Source organism: Columba livia, chromosome 2 (assembly GCF_036013475.1).
Source record: "Columba livia isolate bColLiv1 breed racing homer chromosome 2, bColLiv1.pat.W.v2, whole genome shotgun sequence".
Classification (NCBI taxonomy): domain Eukaryota; kingdom Metazoa; phylum Chordata; class Aves; order Columbiformes; family Columbidae; genus Columba; species Columba livia.
In genome coordinates, this window is record NC_088603.1 from 126,671,862 (window position 1) to 126,692,876 (window position 21,015).

Here is a 21,015-nt window from a genome sequence, read left to right on the forward strand (position 1 = left end):
GTCAAGCAGCTGTGCTTACTATTCCAGGGCTATGGTGTGGGGCTGGGACAGCCTGACAACAGGCCTGACACCGGGGGGTGGGAGGCAGGGCTCAGCTGAGGGAGCTGCAATGGGTGGAAAGCAACACCCCAATAAACACACCATGGAAATGAGAATGTAGCCACAAAGAAGGAGACTTTCCATGCACACGTTACTCATTGTACAGCAATGAGACAACAGGAGCAAGCCCTGTTGAAATATATCTGAAGAAATAGTTTGGTAATGCCCATTTGAAACCAGCACAACAGTACTGGGTTCTGTGCAGAGGCAGCAACTGTCTGAAGGCCCGGGGGTGACCCAAGTCCACGTCCACCATGCAAGCAGGTGTCCCTGGGCACTGTAAGCTCAATGCTCTTAGCACTGAGGGGTGCTGCTGGCTTCCACAGTTACATGCCCAAAGAAGGGGACAGTTCTCAACTGCATCATACCATGCAGGTCAAGATCTTGAATAAATCCAGGCAACCAGTCTTCGAACATCCTCAAGGAGAAAGCTTCACATAGAATTACCAGATTTTTACAAAGACATAAACAAACTCAGTCGTGTCATGTAAGTTCATTGCAAACACTAAGGCAAACTACTGTACAGGAAGAAAAGGTATGAAAAGTAGGTGAAATTTAGAACTCTTGAGGTGGATGAATGTTTCTGCTGGGTTTTTTTCAATCTAGAAGTGCACTTTCATTTTAAGTATCTTAAAAGAACAGATTTCAGAGGAGTGTTAATAAGAGAGTTGTGCCTAAATTAGAACAGAATATGCATGTTGTGATCAGTACACAGCTCTCCAGTTTCAAAGCAACTCTGAATAATTGAACACTTTAATCGAAATGGTAACTGACAGCTCACTAGAATGATACGACCCAGACAGAAACATCCTTTCTTAAGCTCAGGATTAATTGTGGCCTCAAATGTTATTTGATAAATGTTATTTATCTGCTATGCACGTGGAGTCCTGCAGTTGTCCACTGTACACAGTCCGTGTAGACCAACAAAGTTTGTTCCATCAGCAGCAGGAAATAGAGATCTGCTGCCTTCCAGCTCACTGTAATTCTCCAAGAGAACTGGAGAATCTGAAACCTCAGCCTAAGTCACCATTTTAGACACTTCAAATATTAAAGACTATTAATTTCAGAACCACCAGGGAATGGAGCCTTTGGCCATAGGCAAATATTAAAAAATACAAATAAATAAGCAACAATATTCCATTCATTTTCACTATGATCCCCATAACGAGCTTTCTAAATAACAGGAAATTACTTCAGTTTCTTATTACAACCTCCCTGTTCTTTTTGGCACACTGCAATACAAAGAAATATGGAGTCCAAATACTGGCAAAATATTTGGAATTCGGATTTGGCTTCCATTTGTCCAGAGCCATTGTCTAAAACAGTGTCTGTCTTTGTCCCTGTAGGTCTGTGCTCCCCTCCCTCTGATGAGAAGCCTGATCCAAGGTCTCACAGACCTGGGGAACACCTACTACTCATCAAAAACTGGATTCCTTTGTTCTAAAAGCTGTGGATGGAAAGGTTGAGTGTGTGTGCTCAGGGGAGGTTACTCCCTGTCTCAGAATGGAAATAGCCCTTGAGCAACAAGAACAACATGTACTGAAGATTTACCAGCATGTGTGAAAACTCTCAGAGACTCCTTTTCCTTACAGTGAATTTCCTGCTGTTGCCTGATGTTACTCTGGGTATTTTCATCAAGACGCCCAACAGTCATATTCTTGCAGAGCTGATGCTCATTCTTCCTAACACCATGTCTTTAACTTCTGCTGTCTTGTCTGTTCTTAAAAAAATATACTCACACCTGCTGGTCTTCAAAGGAATGAGATTCCCAGTCTATGTGTTTTGGTAAATAGCAGTCACCAATTCACTTGGGGAGCTCTTCCTTCCCTTTGCCGTGCTCGAAAAGAGGGTGGAGAAGTTAGAACAAAAAGAAAGCCCACGGATTTATTCACAGTCAATGCAAGGCTGGGTGGCCAGCCCTCAAAAGTCTCATATTTGTAGCTCTTCTGGCTGCTTAGGTAACTGCTAATTTTCTCTGTTTCCCAAGAATGACATCAGACAGGAGAACTTTTAGTACCTGCTGAAATTAAGTGTCTTAAGAGAAATAAAGGCACAAACAGAGTTCAGTCTGTGGAGTGCTGGTTGCTCAGCCCCTGAGAGGGCAGCTGAGTGAAACTTCAGTAAAGCTCCAAGGTCTAACAACATCATTTATTCTGCACAGGAAAAATCTAAGGTGCAGTTCAGCTCCTTTTGGAGTAAACTAGATTAAACTAGTAAGTGAAGTGTCACTGCAACTTCCAAGGCCAAAATGGGAGATATATGGACAACACAATTTTACCAGGGACTGAGGGTGAAAGAAAGAGGCTTGCTACTGGTTGGTGCAATGTGTGTCTGTGAGCAGGGGCAAACAGAAAGTGAAGCCTAAGACTCATTTCCCTAAGAGAATAAGCCACAGGGAGGGTTTTATGTACAGGAGGCTGGCTAAAAACAGACTTCAAACTGTGAGCAGAGGGAATAGTTCTCCTGCATTTGGATGAGCATGGAATATATTAAATGTACATATTTGTAAATCAATAGGCTTGCATAAAAAAAAATGCTCTTATTAATTTATTCTTCTAATAGACAAAAACTCCAAAGCACCTGATGTTAATTAACAACTTGTCTTAAAAGGGTAAAACCACTGTATCTGAGCAGGATGACAAGTAAAGCAATAGAAGCTTTACTTTTGTTGAAATCTATGATATTCCTCCTCTGATTGATAAACCATTTTGATTTTAGTTTGTTCATAAAATGGAAGACGATCTTCTTTGTGCTTCTGTGTTTAAGTTCTGAGCATTGAAGGGACAGAATTTCAGCTAGATGCCCAAAGACTTAACTACATAATTCCCATTACAGTTAATTGAATAAAATGATAATAACTATAATTAAAATCCAGGGATTTATCCTATAAAGTAATTTAAAGGGACTGATGGATGGAAGGCATTATACCATTTTAATCAAGTTACTGCTGACTCACTTTGAGTGAAGGTTATGTAACCAGAAATGAGATTGCAAGCGGATCCTGAATAAATACCGCTCAATATTAAATATGTGCAAAGTACTGAAGGAACAAGTCTCCTCTCAAAACAAGAAGTACCAAAAAATAATATATAGGGAAGCATATTATCCCAAGTTTTAAGGAACTTACCACACAGCTGAAGTTTGGAATAGTTGCGTACTTGTAAGAGTAAGGGTACAGCAGCATCTGTGCATATGCGTGGAAGGACAAATAGGCTTTTATTTGTTTCCGATGTTTGCGGAGAAAATGAGCAACAGCCTTTACTTCAGGCTCAGACTCAGGAAAGGGGCCACAGTAGGTGTCATCGCACGGGTGAAGTGAAGCACCTTCATCTAGAGATTGAAAGAGAAAGTTGATGGCAAGCGATAACGGAAAATTTCTCAGGGTCAGCTTCCGGCTCAGCCTGTGTGGGCCTGCGCACAGAAGTGTGGAAAGCAGCAAACAAATTGCTTTCTTGTGACTGATGGGCAAGAGCCAGTGGGACCTCAGTACAGTGATCTGGTCGATCATCTGGTAGATACACCAAATTGCCAACTGGCCAGCTACATGCAGTTGTCCCTGGAGGACATATTTTTAACCCAACAGAAAAAGTCTGACTTCATTGTATTTTCTTCCCTGGCTTTCTGCATACCATACCTCTTTTACTATATATTCCATACCTCTTTTACCAGTCACTACCAAGGCAAATCTAGCCTTTAGGAGCATATTAGCCTACTAGCTACTACAGTGATGGTTATAATGGTAAGTAGATAACCTCAACGGGCATTATCTTAGAAGCTGATTTAAAACATGAGAATTATTCCTGACTTCTGCCTACTTTTACTCTTGCAAACTTTATGGAAAAAAATGACAAGCCACGTGGAATGATCACACAGCTAAAACTGAAATCATCACACTTTGCACAGGGCTTATTTTTCCTTCGAGTTTAGGGCAGGGGTTCAGTTGTGGGGACATCTTTCACCACATCAACCTGCTTAGGTGGCAGTAAGTTGTAGAAGTGTAGCCTGCAAGTAATATCCCATGAGGCACTGCAAGATGAAACTCAAAAAAGGAGATGTGGCAGTGGCTTCTTGATCATTTAGCAATTCTGGATCTGAGCCACTGTCTCATTTACACCTTAGGGCCTGGGCCTAAAAAGAACAATATTTATGCAAATTCCCTCTGCTCTTTTATCCACTGTGATTTCAAAATGCCACATGTTTTACACTGACCCACAGAATAATAATACTTTGTTTGCTACATTCCCTGGTGTCATCAGGGAATTACAAAAGCAGTGTTTTATTAGCTTTCCTTTGTATATTAAGTACTGCCATCTTCAAATAATAAGAAAAGAGCAGTGTGTCAGAAGGCATAATAATATGAATTAAAGCAGGGTTATGCAATCAACCTAATGCCCCCAGAATTAAAAAGTGGAAGAATTTCATGCTGCAGCTTCATTTGTAATACAAAAATTGAGGCTACCATGCAATGGCCACAGGTGAGGATTTCAAAAGGTATTAGTGCTTAGATTGCAGTGGATATGGAAGGGTTACATAGAGGGCAGATGGTCTCCTCCCTGCAGAACAGATGGCCACCAAATCATCCAAATCCCAAGAGCGCTCTGCCTCGATGTCTTGTCAGGCAATATAGCTAAAGCACAGATATTTAATAGAGCCTCTGGAGTCTTTGCTTTTTTTATGGATACTTCATCTCCTGTAACAGTGTTGTCTATTGTATCATGAAAATTGGACATCACTGTTAACACACAACAGAATCCTACAAGCTAATGGTAAAATGACCCACTGGTAAAATATGACTCAGTTTAGTGACTTCCAATGAGGAAAAAACTCTCTAAACTGTCTGGCCTATTGTAGTGAGCCATTTGAACTCCCAGCTGCAGTTAATGCTCTTCCTTAAGTGAAGCTTGGTGGTAGCAAAAAGAGAGGGTTTCCATGGATAATGTAAGGATATCCCCAATTTTCATACTGAAAGTTGTTTTAAAGTACCACAGAAGGAAAAAAAAAAAAAGATACAGTGGGTATCAACTCCTGTGAAATTTCTGAGATACAGTCATGAGAAAAAAATGGAACTGCACAAAATATCACCCAGCTGCCTTATTTTCCTACCTGATAGCATACTGGAGGAGAACAAGTACCCTCCAACATCCACCATGAGGTCAAATGTACAAAGGATATGTGTGCAGAAGCTGATAAAACTAATGCTTTGGTACAAAACGCAGACTGGGCGGATGGATGAGCTGGAGCATGATTCTCAGACTTCCTTGCAGTAATTTCTTCTGCCAATATGTGGGACTGTTCTCAGTGAGCAGTGGGGTGCACTGGAAATTGGGATGCACTGGGAATTTTAACTCCCACTGCTGCTGTCTTGGGGGCTTTGGATCCAACCCATTTGAACTGCAGTTGCCCTAGGACATAATTCAGTTCTAAGTATCTCATTATTTGCTTTAAACTTGCCAATAGTTTATTTCATGAACATTAAACTGTTGTGCTAGTTATTGCACCTAAATATATATTGCAGGGAGCATTGTGACCCAGAGATCTTGCAGTCAGTATTCACCTGGGGCTGTGTGCAATTTCTGTGCGCTGTTTTGGGTACAGGGCGCGCTGCAAAGCGACATCTACCACAATCAGTGATGTGGCCCTTTTCTCGGTCTCTAGAGAAAATACAGAAGCAACATCATAAAGCTTACATCAAAGTCCTACACTAGAAAGGAAGAGGAAAGCAGATGCTGCGTTATCTTTACCCTGCAGCTCACATTTAGTGGCTTTGCTGGGGCTGGATTCTGCCACAACATGCCTGCCTGGAAGCCCCATGGTGAAGTTCAAACCTTGTCTGTAAACTGTAAGTGCAACTGAACTGAATTAAAAGGTTGTTATAAGCATATGCGGTATTAAATGTTAAACACACCATGACTGTACAAGCCTCAAAGTGTGATATGATCCACATTCTTCCCTGCTTCATTTAGTGTCAGATTAATGAGAATATGGGGTGCCAGGTGAGGATCTTCTGAACACCAGTCAGCCCAGTTAATGAAAGAGCTCTTTATTCTCTGGCAAAATAATCAGATGGAATTTGGGTCCAGTGTGCATGCAGTGAGCATGTGCATGGTGGGATGATGAGCAACTTTGAATCAATTTTTATTTTTTAAACTCAGGGTGGGACCTGTCTTTTAATGTTCAGTGCAGGGGAGAAGTGCAACAAGTAGTGGATTACAACACACGATGTGCATGTGTTTTGTTATAGTCTCACTCAGCCTAGAAAAAATGTTTTGTACTGAAAACTAAGCAAACATTTTCAGGACTGAGTGAAAACTGTGCTTTAATACAGTGGCTGGGGAGCAAAAAGAGGGAGGACAGAGCAATTTGAACCCAAGAAAGATTCATTAGGACTAGAAAGAAAATGCACTTTGTGAGTAACTATATAGTGTTGCACTGAGAGGTAACTATAACATGGCTCTGAAGACTTTGTAAGACAACGGTTCATTCCAACCATGCTGGTGGCTATCTTCTGAACAATAAATGTATGTCCCCAAAATACCTGCAGTTGTGACTTACTCTCTTAAGTACAAGATGTTAACAGTGATGCAGGATTCTGGTTCATTTTTACATTATTTTTGCAGCATCAAATAGCCTTAAAGATCATGATAGCAGCCCTGGGACCATCTTCTGTAGTGGAGGGATTCTCAACTAACACAGGCTTTCTGTAACTTCTTCTGTGTCAGTCCTCTCCTTACTGCAACTAGAGTCCAGAAAAACTGGAAGCATATTTCACAAATCTGTAATACATTGAGTGTATGCTTCTGTTCACTCTCACCTCATTGGTATATACCCTAGGCAGATTATTTACGCTCTTTTATCCTTACAGTTCTCAAAAATCTCCTTAAAGAACCCAGTCGCCACAAGCCAGACTGTACAGTGCTCACTCCCGCTGCAGCCATCGGAGTATTGTGGGAACATCTAGAGACTTCCAGGGGAAGAGGGATGGGCTGAAGGGAGGGCTGTTGCGCTAGCGCTACGCAAACACAATTTCTGTCTTTATAAGTTTATCAGGTAAATAAGGAAGGTGGCCGAATGCTGGAGGAGAGAACAGCTGCACAGAGAGGCGAAGGAAGTTGCTCAAGGTTGGAAAACAGGTCATCAGAAGAACGAGATATATATCGCCGTATTTCACAACAAAGTGTTATTGCTTTCTGCTGCACCAGAACTGGCACGGCAGCTTACTCCTGTGTGAGTATTTCTATAACATTTAATAAAATACCATTTCTTCTTCAGTGGACCCATTCCAAATCTCCTGGTAGTATTTCATTACTGCTGCATTCTCTATGCAAAACTGAGGTCAATTTTTATGAAAGTATTTACAGAAGTGCTGGGAGTTTAAAATTGGATCTTCATGCATTTATAAGCACCTTCTTTCTTTATCAAATCACTAGTAATAATGGCCTTAAAATAGTATCAGACATTTCTCTGTGAGGCCAACAAAGCAAGTCTGACATTTCCAAAGCTACAGCCATTTCAAAGAAATGACAAATTAAATAAAATGAAGTTTGAAATGTTTCCTAAAGCTGTAGACCAGTAAATTTGTAAATATGACGGGCCAGGCTCAATACTGTGCTTCAAATTTTTTACATGATTGCAGAAATACAGAATTACTGTATGTGCTTTTTTTTTTTACTTTGCCACACTCTCCATGAAAACTTTTTACTTGTCATGAGATGATGTGTTTTTCCAAAGTTCAGGACTGCTACTCTTTTATAAGCTAAAGATTTGAGCCCCGGCCTGTGGCTTTACGGGAAAGTAGCTTAAACTTTAAAAACAGAAAAGAGAATACTTCACGATGGATGCAACCTAACCTACTTACTCTGTTGGATAATTAAATACAAGGGTAATCTGAACTGGTGGACCAAAGTATCTCCACACTTACCACACCATTTCACTTTCCAGTTGCGATTAGCATCAACACCATGACACCGAAACCTTGTGTTCTTTGACCTTGTTTTCCTCCAAAATCGATCCTAACATAAGTTACAAAATAGTTAAACAGCAATATTACTATATTTTGGCAAAAATCTTTTTGTACGTATAACAAACCAACGCTGGCAAACAGATTCAGTATTATATTTTAACTGGACTAATTTACTTCCATTTTGCCTGCCACTGAGTGATGGACCAGCTTATACAGAAAGTCATCTTTGAATGGTGTAGCCACCATTTGATCTTCCCTGTCTGAACAATATTTTGAGTAATACTACTGATACTACTTACATTTGTCCAGCTAAAATGATATCCATCCACATTAAATACAGGCATGATATAGAAATACAGCTGAGTTAGCATCTTTCTCATCGCAGGATCGGTCTGGTATGTCTGAAGAGCCTAAAGCAGAAAAACCAAAGTAAGTAGTTTCCATAATAAAAATAATTTCCCTATGAAGTATTGTGACAGGCTAAGACAGTCACATGGCCTTTGGCACCACTGACATCCTGAGAGCTGTACTTGAAAGGCCGACATCCTCCTGCAAATGTGATTAAAGGCAGCACGTGAACGTGTGAAAAGGATGTTCAAAAGAGCCTATTCTCTGCTTCTCAGTTACTTTCAATAGCCAAGAAAATACAACCCATAGTACAGAACAGCAAATGCATACAAAAGTGTTTCTTGACACAGGAACTGAAAGTCAGTGGAATTGATTTTTAGTTGAGGAAACACGTTTAGCTCCTGTAAGATAATCAAGTGCTGTTGTTTCCACCAGGTGATGATTTGGTGAGGTCAGAGCGTGTCTCAAAGTGTTTAAGGTTCACATTACGTAAGCTTTTGTTGTAGTCAAAGTAATTTACTATGCGCACAGTCACCAATACAGGCAGGATATTCCTTTATCATTTAAAAAACCCTCTACTTTTGGAGAACCTCAAGTATAAAGTTTAGTAGAGGAAGCCTAAGTAGGGAAAGTATTTTTTTTCCGTTCTACATCTTAGAAAAGCGCAGCAAACCAGAGGCTCCTCAGCAGTTCTGTTTGCTGGTGCCACAGATGCTCCTTTACCAGTTTTGGGAAGCCTGGACTCCACATGCTGTAGCAAAACCTGCCCCTTGCCATAGCTGGGCATCCTTCAGGTTTTAAGCCTTGATTCTGTAAGGTGAGAAATCAAGTGTGTCACCTGGCAGGCAGAATACGTTTCACACTGATGCTGGATTCGGAGGGGTGCCCGAGCCTGGCTCCTCTCCTCCTGGTGCTGCAACTACAGCCTTCTGCTCTGCAGTATTCCTGGCCTTCCAGATCCAAGAAGGAACATGTGTTTGGGGGACAATGGGGAATGCTTGTTCTGAAGTAAACTAAGCTAAAAGCTCTTCAGTTGACAAATGCCAGGGAACAGTGTGAAGTATGGGAATCCGACACTTCTGTGCTCCTAACCATGCAGCTGTTTGGATTATTGAAGCTTCCACAGAAGCTGATGGATAATTTTTGAGGAATACCTGCATGAAAACCCCATAAAAACGGACATACCTGGGGCTTAAATTTACTCATGGAGGAGTTTGAACTTTTTTTTTAAGATTTCTAAATACTTTTCCTAGGCTGTTCATTGTCCAGCTCTCTGCTGTGTAGTGCTTTCACGTCACCCAGCCTCAGCTTCCCACCCAGCAGAGCTCTGCACCTGCAGGTCCTTCAGCCTCACCTGCGCATCCAAAGCAGCGTGTCACCCCTGTGCAAAGCCACCGAGGCACCCAGTGCCACTCCACACTGAGCTCCTCTTCTCTTTCAGCCTGACAAGACGAGAGGAGAGGGAGCAAGAGAGGGTGAAGGAGGCACCGCACAGAACACAATGAGACCCTGGCAGTAGCTGGGACAGATGCTGAAAGAAGACAGAGCTACCGCGGGGTAGAAGAGGATGACAGCGGGATTTTGAGGGGAAACTTTGTGGAGCTGTGGGCTGCCTGGGAAAAAGTCCCCAGCCAATGCAGAGGTCACAGGTTCCCTGGTCTACGTGCCAGAAATTCCCCAAAGATTCTTCGCTGTAATGGTATGGCATTTAAATTCAATGTACTTGTATTAGGAAGCCGTATCAAGGCTACAAATACTTCTGGATAAAAATACGGGCATTTAGGGAACTGCAGCTATAGTAAAAAGTAATTTTGTCAAAACAACGCAATGGTTGCTCAAAAACAATGATCATGAAAACAAGGGTTCTGTTTCATTGATGTTCCATATGTAGAAAACACCAACTAAAGAAACTAGGGCTACTCTGTGCATTAAGCTAGCCCTGCACTTAAATCTTCACAGGACTGAGAGCCTGTCTGGTAAGTAGGAATGCAGAATCTGTAAGACTGTTCTTACGGTGGAAACAGAACCAAGTCGTGCTCCAAAATGTGAGTCGAGGAAAATGAACATTTTTCTCATGCCTATTTGAGGGAGAAGTAATTTGACGGGGGAGGAAAAAAGGCACCACATACCACTTCCTTGACTTTTTAATGTTTTTCTCCTTTTAGACAGTATTAACAACTAAGCTCAAGTTGTGTCTGTGTGGTGGGTTTTTACTTAGCAGTGCTAATGAGATTGCCATATTTGCTTGTATCTGTATTTATGTATGCCACTCTTCTGCTGTCAGTTACATCTGTAATTATTGATTTTGTTACAGTGTAGTGCTATATACTGTATCATAAAGTGCAATGCTATAAGATTAAACTCTTTAAAACATTTTAAAAATAATCTCCTTAAAATAACTACAGATAATTCATCAAATTAAGCTAATACATTCCCTAGAAATTGCATGGATGAGCATTACAAATTTTTCAGAACCTTTCCAAATTTGCAAAAAGTGACAAAATGAAAATACTTTAATTAATAATTTTTAATGTTCAGTATGTTTTAAATCCAGTGAAGAATATGTTTTTCTTCTTAGGTAAAAGCACCACCATTTAAAAAACGAAACAACACATGGACTGCAAAATGTCAAGTACCCCTTCATTTTTTAAAGCTACTCTGTTATTTTAATGACTGCTGTCTTTGACAAAATGCCATGAAGAGACTTTGGGAAGCATTATAGTCCCCAGTAATTCTCTTCAAAATTTTAAGTCTTAAAGTTGATTTAGAGCCAAATATGTCAACCATTCAATTGTGGCTTTTAAAGCATATATGTTTTATCTTAATAATTTGGTTACCCTTTTAGAGTACCATTTAATTTAAAATGTAATGGACTTGATGTGGCTTTCTGCTTCATGGAAAGCAAAAGTGTAGATGGTGTAATGTGTTGTAAGCGATATCATATTAATTTTTTTCTGCTGAAAGTATTTTGTCTTTCATGCTGTTTTTATCTAGCAATTTGAAAATATGTAATCACGCAACACAGACAGTATAATCTTACCTCCCTGATCAGGGAGGTCTTTGGCAATGTGCCCTGCAGTTACTAAGGTGTGTCCTTACTGGAGCATCACCCATGACTTGCCTTTGGTGACGTGACTCTGAAATCCTCCGAATGATGATCACGTGAACCACCCCCCCCTCCAGCAGTGCTGAAACATTTTCTCTTTACTATGACACAAGCTAGATGAATATAAACCATTAGTGAATTAACTGCATTGTAGTGTGCCCAGAGGCCTCAGAATACAAAGCAATGCGACTTTATACGGCTTGATTCTGCTTCCCCATCATGCAATCAATAGCAGCTTTGCTGCTGAGTGTGCAGAGCACCAGACTGCCCCAATAAATGCTGAATAGTGTTATTAGTGAATGAACAGATGATGCAGGAACCCTGCCAACACCATGCAAGCAATCTGCCTGGGGGATGGGGAAAGGACCAATGATTAATACGAGAGGGCTTGATCATCTGGATCAGCAAAGGGGTGGTTGTTGAGAGCTACACCAGCATAGGACGGCTGAGGATCTGGTCCATGGTAAATTTAATTTGGGGGCTGAAGTGAACAAAAGAGCTATATTGTAAACTGCCAAGGCGATAAAAGGCAAGAGTTTAAAATGGATTTAGGATGCAGCTGAGCTTTTTATAAAGTAAAGAGATTGACTGAGAAGGACAAAGCAAGGAGACAGGGCTGAGAGAAACTCTAAAATTGCAGTTAAGCTTAATAACGATTTGCTGTCCCACAATTAATTATTATTACATTTCAGGTAACAATCAGCTTTTGCTGTTTCCGTTTTTGAATTAAACAATCACACTGAATTAAACAGTTACTATTTTAGCACGGGGAATTTACTTCATTGCTGCTCTACCAGAAATCACATAAAACTGCTTCCAACAAAACATGACTAACTCTTCCATGCAATTGTTAAGATATCAGTTGAAACATCCTTTCTGACGGTAACAGAGAATGTTTTACTGTTGTTTGTATATCTTACATTTTAGCAGGGTAACACTGTGATCTGTCATTCAGGCCTTCACCACCACTATACCCTTTTGGCAATTTAGTAGTTAGCTCTGGCTCTGTACTTGGAAGCAATACATCTTTTAATCTCCATTTTCCCTTTTACTGTTAGCGTCCTGCTTTTGCACTCAAATCACAAGCAGAGTGGTAAACCCATTATTAAATGTAAGATACAACTGAGTATCTAAAATGTCTTAAAACAAAGAGTCAAACTTTTAAGGCTGAAGCCTTTTTTTCCCACCAGGTAAAATCCTCTTCTTTGGGAGCACATCCTACAGGAGGAACCCAAAACAAACCACTGAAAAAGATGACTGTGTTCTGCAACCACTCCGCAAGACTCAGAAGAGAGCCCATGAAAAGTCTGAAAAGAAGGACCTGCAAGATCCCCAAAGGTTTTCTTATGCTGCTATTTAAGGATGCAAATGGAGAAGATGCTGAAGCAGAGGGACAACGGCATGATTGACACGTTAGAGAAGCAAACAGCAGTTCCAGGAAACTTGCACATGGCTGGGACCACCCAAGCAAATGTAGGATCTTGTGGGGAAGAAGCTGGATAGAGTTACACAGATCTTAGTGGAAACAGGAGACGTAACTTTTTGATTCCACTTAGAGAAACAGTATGTTACAAAAACCCTAATAGGTCCCAAATAAGTCAAGGCTGCCTAGCAGGCAAAAGAAAGGCCTGAGTTATTCTGAAGCACTGTGAATACTCTGAAAGGGGCAACATAAATTTCTCTACTAGTAATTGTATGAAACTAAGGCCCACCAAGTTGGTGGAGACCCTCCCTGAGATATCTACCACAGAAAAATGTAATTCTTGAATTTTACGTCCTAGTTATGTTGGGCCAGGTTAGTACCCATTGAGGGCAACCCAACAGAGCTTGCTTAAATAAATTGTTTCGTTAAATTGTTGAGACACAGTTAAATAATGAAGATGCAAATAATTCCTCGTAATTCGATTTCTGGAACAAGTAAATTGTTCAACACACAGAACCTTTTTTCACAGTCCTTTCTCATGGTCAGTAGTGTTTCTGCACATCAGTAACTTTACTGAGGCCCTAATTATTCAGCATCATTATGCAGAAGTGAATTGCTAAAATATAAAGCAAGGGCAAGTAACTAGGGCAAGTAATAAGTTGGAACAACAATGTGAATTCTCTTCATGCCTTGAAGAACAACATACTCAACCCCCTAAAAACTTTCGCAGAGTAGCATTTGAATGTGTTAGTGATTAATACTTTTAAGCGTTTGCACTTGCAAGTGTCTTTGAAGAATTCTTACTACAGGCACAACACAGCTGCAGGGTTACCTTTATTTTATGAAGATGTATTCGCATTGTGAAAAATGAATAACTGCAAGTAAAATGAAAGTAATTTTTAACTTCTTAAGATCATGGGAGGCAGGAGGATGCAGCTGAGAAGCTGAAAGTGCACATAAGAAATAATACAGTAACTAGTTGCTTTTGGAAGAGGAGAACTGGAAACCATTTTAACTGTTGTTTTTTTTCCATTATGAAGATGTCACAGAAAAATAAAGGACCTTCTCTAAACTGTCTCACTGTGGAACAGAACCTGGGAAAATCCACCGTGGACCAAAGGAGAAAGAAATACTGCACAGTACAAAAATGGTTTGCCACAGCTGCTTTTAAAACAATGCATCACATGCCTCATTGTGGTGATACCACAGTACTGCACTCCATCTTTTTGGCATTGGCTTAGATTTTAGCAACTAAAAAAAAATAAAGAAAAGGCATCACAACTGAGAGCCTATTCTGGGAAGTTGATAGTGTTCACTGCTACATTATTTTCCTTCCCTCAGAAGTGGTGCACATCAGTAACCTTGGTTTTCAGTAGCAGGGACGTGCTGGGGAGATGCAGATGCTCAGAGTGAAGTGGGATGTAAGATGGCTGTGGAAATAACCGAACTCACGCAGAACTGGACCGGCCCTGGAGCAAAGGGGAGACGTTGAGTAGAAGCAGAAACTACATACACACGTGTGTGTTTACTGCACAGAAACTTGAACTGGCAGGAACAGCATTTGAGGATGAAAAAAATTAAGAGGATACAACAGATTCTGCATTTGTACCAGTGCCTGCTGCTGTTGAAAGGCTGATGAATGAAGTACGGAGTGAAGAGGCTGGAAGAGGCGATCTCTCTGATGGAGAAAAAACAAATAACGTTTCAGGCAGGAGCTCCTGACAGAGAAGAACGAATTAGCTAATGATAAGTATGGCAGAACGTTTCAAATACAGATGCTGCAGGATGAAACAGATGGATTTTTCCTCCACATAATGGATATATAGGGAGCACTCAGATAAGTAAATTTTTTTCCTGAGGTTAGGCAACTAAAAAGATGGCTGGGGAGACCTGAGTCTGGCAAACAATAAAATTTAAGCTCCAATGATTGTATTGCATTTACTGAAAGAGCTGCGGAGTGCTTGGGGAGAGATCTGTCACCAGGTGACTGGTCCTTCAAGGTGAAGAAAGCCCAGTCTTCATGGTGCCATCCTCGCTGGCAGCTGTGAAGGAGGCTGCAGGGGGCCAATATACAGCCATTAGAAGCTTCTGGCCTTCCTAAAACAATGGTGAACTAAAAATTGATGAACAGGAGGAAAACCCAGATAGGAAGATTCCATAGAGCAAGAAGACATGATGGTTTAAAGAGCAACAAAAAAATTCAAGTCAAACCAATATGAGCTGAAGAGCCTTGGCTGAAGGGAATGGGCCTCAGAAAAAAGGAATGTATCCAGCTAAAGGGTGAAAGGAAAAAGCTGCAGGTACCGTATTTGTTTTGGCCTTGCATGCCTCTGATTCACTTTGGAATATTTCAAATTATTTCAAAAGCTCTTCAGGTTTCTGAGAGCCAGCACTCAAAGATATGTTAAGAACAGTGGCATATCTGTCCCTAGGAACAGGAGTGGCACAAATGTATGGCACACAGGGTGAGGCAGTCAGGACCATCCTTTCTTTCCTCTATGGTTCAAAACTTCTTACTGGAGAACTCCAAAAAACAGAAAGCCTATTGTGAGGGGTGAACTATCTACATTGTCTCAAAGAATAACTAAATGCAGGTGTAATGAGCTTCAAATGAATATTAGTTTGGAATCTTGGGTAGTGGGAATGTGGCATTTCAGCTGTACCTGTTCAAAAGACTTAAGTCTGTTGACAAGTGACAGGTCAAGTGTATAATCTTTAACAAACATTAGTGTGTCGTTTCACATAACTATCTTGCGCACCCCCAAATCAGACTATTTCTGAAGGGGGTGAAAAACTGATGTCTGAATTCTATAATCAGACAGTAATTTTGAGGCTCTGGTAGTTATGGATAGCAAGGGGAAATAAATTTCCTGACCCCTAAAGGTTTGCCAGTTTTGATGGAGCTCAGCAAGACCCAGAAATGATCCAGAATGCGAAGCTGTTTTCCTGACAGTGTGGATGGACTTCAGCACTGGAATGAATGACTGAGTGCTGCTCTGAGTGTTGATGTAGCACAATGCAGATGTTTTGTCCATCAGGACACAGACTACGGAATTTTGCAGAATAAGTGCTACACTGGCTTTCAGCAGACCTTAAAGTAGGAATACTTATAGCTTTATGGCCTTCTCACCACATGGCCTGCACAGCGCAGAAGAAGAGCCAACCCTTTTTAACAGTGATGCTGTCTGGGTCTCCTGCATGGACCTGCATCCGATTACACTTTAGTTCTTATTCAGTTCTGTACATCTGTATGTGCTGTTATTTAAGGTATCCTGTCTTTACAGACAAGCACTTCATAAGCATTCCTGAGGAAGAATCTGAGGTCTTGAACCCTGCAAAATTCCTGGTAAAGACTGGTCTCTGGGGCCTGATCCACAAGCCTAATGGCTGGCTAACTGGCAGTACGCATCCCATGTGCAACCCACAAGGTGACTCATAAATCAGTCTCAAGCTTAGAAAAGTGGGGGCAGCTGTTGCCATTTTGCATCTTAGACAGTCTGTGTGTCTCTCTTAGCTCATTATTATGGAGTGAAAAGATGGGCTTCAGGCCTTGTTTTGGCACCAATCAATACCAATGTCAGCATTTTAAAAAAAATCTGGCCCCAGCCTTTAGCTTCTTTGTCTGGGGTTACCTATCTGCTCCCTGGGTGCAGGATGAAGCACAAACACATCATAACTGGGATCACAGAACAGTCACATGTCAGAATTTGGACTTTTGACCATGCATATCACAAATCGAAGTATACAGAGCATACTGCAATTATTTTCAGATTTGGGATTCTTCTGAGATGAATCAGCTATTATAGCCCATCTTTAAGGGATGACACAGTGCTGCAGGGGCTTTGGAGCTGTGGATTTGGATTCCCCCACTATACAGATATATATGTATATACTATATTCCCCTCCTTCCCTGTGGGACTGTGGATAGGGGGGAACATTCATGGGTAGTCTACCAAGGTCAACGCCTGAACAGACTTATCAAGTCACCTTTATCAAATCCAGAAAGCTCAGAAGTAGTTCTGAACATTTGTTCAGCAAAGACCATAGATACTGGCTGGGTTCTGTCCCAGAAGTAGACAGTAGCACTGCTCATCCAGGAAAAAATCCACAACAGTCTCACATTAAAGAAAAGTTGCTATGTGCAATGCAATGCAATGTAAGCTGACCCACATTCAAAGAATAATTAAGTTATTTTCAGGAAAGTCCTCAAAATTTAAACATTTGAAAAATATAGGAACCTACGGAGTCTACAGAAGCATGTGCCACAGTTCACTTTAGAGATGCAGATATACTGAAACTGGTCAACATATGCTAGTTTTCCTTTTTTCCTAAAAAGGCCCACTTTTGAGGGTAGGAGAGAAGGTGATGGTGGAGGTTACTGCATTTCCAAAGTATGAAGCTATCTGCACCTTCACGTGAGGCCCCGATGAGGCTGCTCCCTTAGGGGGATGTGCTTTTTCTTTATGGACATTTCCCTTACAGTTGCATTGGATTCTTAGAACATTTTGTCAACAAGAAGTACAATCAATGCTTGCTTCATAAAGGTTTTTAACTACATTTCTTGAATTTTCCGTTCTTGAAATACAAATTCCTGCGCTGGAAACAAAGTATAGTGCATCTTAAAGGCACATCTCTTGTGTGTTGTTTTCTGAAAATGAATGACATTTCAAGGTTATACATAATTGACGTGGATCAAATAGCAGTATTTATTAGAGGGAAGAAAGTCAAACCAGATGCAATGGAAATCCTCATCTGCTTCCACTAAAACTGAAACAGAGTCTAGTTTTGATGTTAATTTGAATAGCAGCCTGTGAACCGTATTTCAGATTTTTAAAACAATGGTAAAGTCCTAAATTTGAGGTCTGGATAATTTGATATCTGAACTCTCCTTCTCCTCTCACAATTGCACACCCAATGAAGAGGAGTTAAATGTTCTTATATAACAAATACACATACATAGTTGTACTTTTGCAAGAAGTCTATAGGTTTTGCTTTTTTGTTTCTATGACAGCTATTTCATTTTAGATAAATACATGTTAGGTCTGATAAACATATTTTATTTCTGAAGTCTATTGCTTTCTACAAAATAATAACACATAATAAAGTCCCTTTCTTTCCAGTTTGTAATATTTACCAACACCTTTTAATGTATCATTAGATCCCGTGCAGTCTTTATAAAAATCTAAGCTAAGAAAACTTTTTTTTTCCCCCTAAATCTTTTGCTGTGGACAGAAATTCTGGTTTACATTAGATTCACATGTCATTGCAGTTTCCCTTCGAAGTTGTCCATGCATAATCAGTTCCGTTTCCTTTTAGAGTTCCTCTTGCTTCCCTACTTCACCACAGGCCTCTTAATTTTTCTACTGTCAGAGCCCTTTTTCCACCCCTTTCCAGCTGAGTAAGGCTTGAAGTTGGTGTGACCCCACTGTCACCTGGCTGGTATTCCACTACAAAACAGGTGCCGACACTTCTCTGTGGCTTGTTAGCTGGTACCTAAAACTCTGATTCTGTGTGCACAGGGTGTCCCCTTTCTTGAGTTGAAATTCAGTGATCCTGAGGTAGGGTTTGTCAGAGGCCACCAGTATTGCTAACTCCGGTAGAACAGCTGATTATCTTTAGCTGAGAGACTACAGGCATTCAGAGGCGCCTTCTGCAGAAACAGTGACGTTGTTATTAACTCCAGACCGATGGAACACAGAGCCAAGGCTAAAGATCACACTGGAGTAGATTGTAATAAAACAAAACAAAACAAAAACCCCAAAACCATACAAAAACCCCAACCCCCCAAACCAAACAATAGTCTTTGCTCTCCTTTTGTTTGTTTCAAAATTGTAAGTAGGCTGGTTTTGTACTTTCAATCATACATTATCACATAATGCAAAACTCTTTCCTGTGCATTCTCTTCCCCTTTTAAATCCTTAACTTACACTTCTCTACCTTTCTCCCATTTTATCTAGTTTATCTGTTCTTTTTCTCTGACTATTGCATTTGCAACAGACAGACCAAGCCTGCAGAGCAAGCAGCCTCTTGCCTTCCCACACTCTCGTCTCACATCCTCACTTCCCAAGTCTGATCTGCCTTTGTTCACTTTGCATTTCTAGATAGATGGGAGCCGGGTCCGTCTCAGCTGCATAACTCCAGATGCTTTGTAGAAAGCGGGGAGCCCCTACCCCAGCAAGCCAGAGCAGCAGCCAGCTGCTCGGTGGTGTCCCCCGTGGCTCGCAGCAAAGCCGCTGGCACCCAGAAGCCACCGTTTCCAGAGGTGCAAGTGAGATACCGAAGGGTTCCCAAGCTGGGTGGGAATATCTGGTCAAGTTTGCAGCACCCAGTCTTGAGCTTGAATGTTAAGCAACATTCACATACAGAGGTTGCTTTCTAAGCTAAATCACTTGAAAAGGCTAGTTGTACACAAGAGTACAGGTATTTCAATAAAAAGCAAGTGACAGAGATCGCAGGGTGAAGTGAAAGCTCAATAAAGTATTTCAGGCTGCCTGCACGGTAAAGAGATGCACATATATTGTTCCTGCTGGAAAAGTAGCTAACATAACATAAATCCAACATTTCCTTTTGCTTGCCTTAAATCAATGGGTTTGTGATGCTATTCCTTAGAGTCAACATACATGCCAGGAAAAATCTGTTTCCAAGCTGAGTGCTTTCTCAGAGCTACCCATAAGTGCCAGGGAGGATGGAAAGTGGGCTGCCAGGCTGCAGAGGTGCTGAAGGGAAGAGTTTGCCAGCAAAAGAGAATTGCGGAGTTTAAAGCATGGAGAGACCTTCAGTTTTCCCTGAGTTCTTAGAAAAAAAGGCTAGTTAATTTAATGAGAAAAGCAATATCCTAAACCACACACTCTAATAATCTTGTGTTTCCTCCTCTCCCAGCCATTTTTAGCATAATGATGGCGACTATGAGAATACTGTATTCTTATCCTGATGCTTTTTGCTTTAACGCTCGATTGAAATATTGCACTAAGGAAAGAAGATAATGTATGTCATTTGTGAACAAAGACAATGCATGACCAAGATGTGCAGACAAAGGTGGTGTAGTCTCAAGGAGCTCTGCAGAAACTTCTTTTAATCTAGGAAAATGCTTTTACACACTTAGCAAAACAGTCTTACTAGCAAGCTACTCTTTGAGGATCTCAGATAACAACCAGGAGGTTTTTATATACACATACACAGAATATATTTTGCCATAAGCTCTACAGAAAAACCTTGTGACTTTTACCTGTCTCCCATATTTATGAGAAAACCTTTGTAGGCAAGATGTACCTGAGCAATCAGCTTTCCCACCAGTGCCTGCTTGACCCAAACATCTTCCTTCCTCACTGCAGCCTCTTCTCCTGGGTAGGAAAGCTGCTCAGAAATAGTTGCAAGTTTGTTCACCTTTACACTATCACAAGTCATAATATGAAGACACACCATCATTTTACACTGTACCTTGGAGATCAGCTCCTGGATCTGGTTTAGCCTGCCCATGCATCAGCAGCTGTGCTGACAGGCTCACCCAAACCATAGTGGCCTCAGTATTTCTGCACCTGCCCTATACGCTGCTGCACCTCTTCTATACAATTCTGTACCTGTCCCATAGGCTGCTGTGACTTCTGAGGAAAGTTCACGTGTGGCTATGTGATAATCTCAGCTAATGTGTGAGGGTGTTGATAGTGTAGATGTTTACTCTCAAAAAGTGACTTAAAGGGATGGGATGATTCTGCTGAATGGAGAGATCCCAGAAAACCAGAGGCAGATCCTTTAAATCAGAGGAGGTATTAACACATTGTAGAATTTTACAGTGATGGGGTAGGAGAGAAGTGAGAAAATTGTGTGTTTATAGGAAGAACCTTGCAAACAAAGATTTTGTATCAGTTATTTTGAGAAAAAAAAGGTATGCAAGATACTCAAAGCACATCTGTAGGGTTTTTTTGAAGCCTTCTTTGACTTCTGTAAATTGCATTGCAAAATAGTCTCCACTGTGCAGCTAATAACTTGTCTTGAATGAAAGTTTTTTGGTTAAGGGGAAACGTAAAAACCTGCAAATTTATTGTGCATTTGAAATGAATCTGAAATCAGAAGACATTAAGT

At 40.9% G+C, this 21,015-nt stretch overlaps 1 protein-coding gene across 3 annotated transcripts in view; it reads right to left on the minus strand.

The window, feature by feature from the left end:
- Positions 1 to 21,015, minus strand: part of CPA6 (carboxypeptidase A6) — a 78,459-nt gene that overhangs the window by 5,269 nt on the left and 52,175 nt on the right. For all 3 annotated transcript variants that reach the window (XM_021284114.2, XM_065053724.1, XM_065053723.1), the window contains 3 exons: positions 8,359 to 8,469; positions 8,018 to 8,108; positions 3,227 to 3,429 (listed from right to left, as the gene is read on the minus strand). In XM_021284114.2, coding sequence (XP_021139789.1) covers positions 3,227 to 3,429; positions 8,018 to 8,108; positions 8,359 to 8,469 — 405 coding nt within the window. The remainder of the gene's footprint in view (positions 1 to 3,226; positions 3,430 to 8,017; positions 8,109 to 8,358; positions 8,470 to 21,015) is intronic.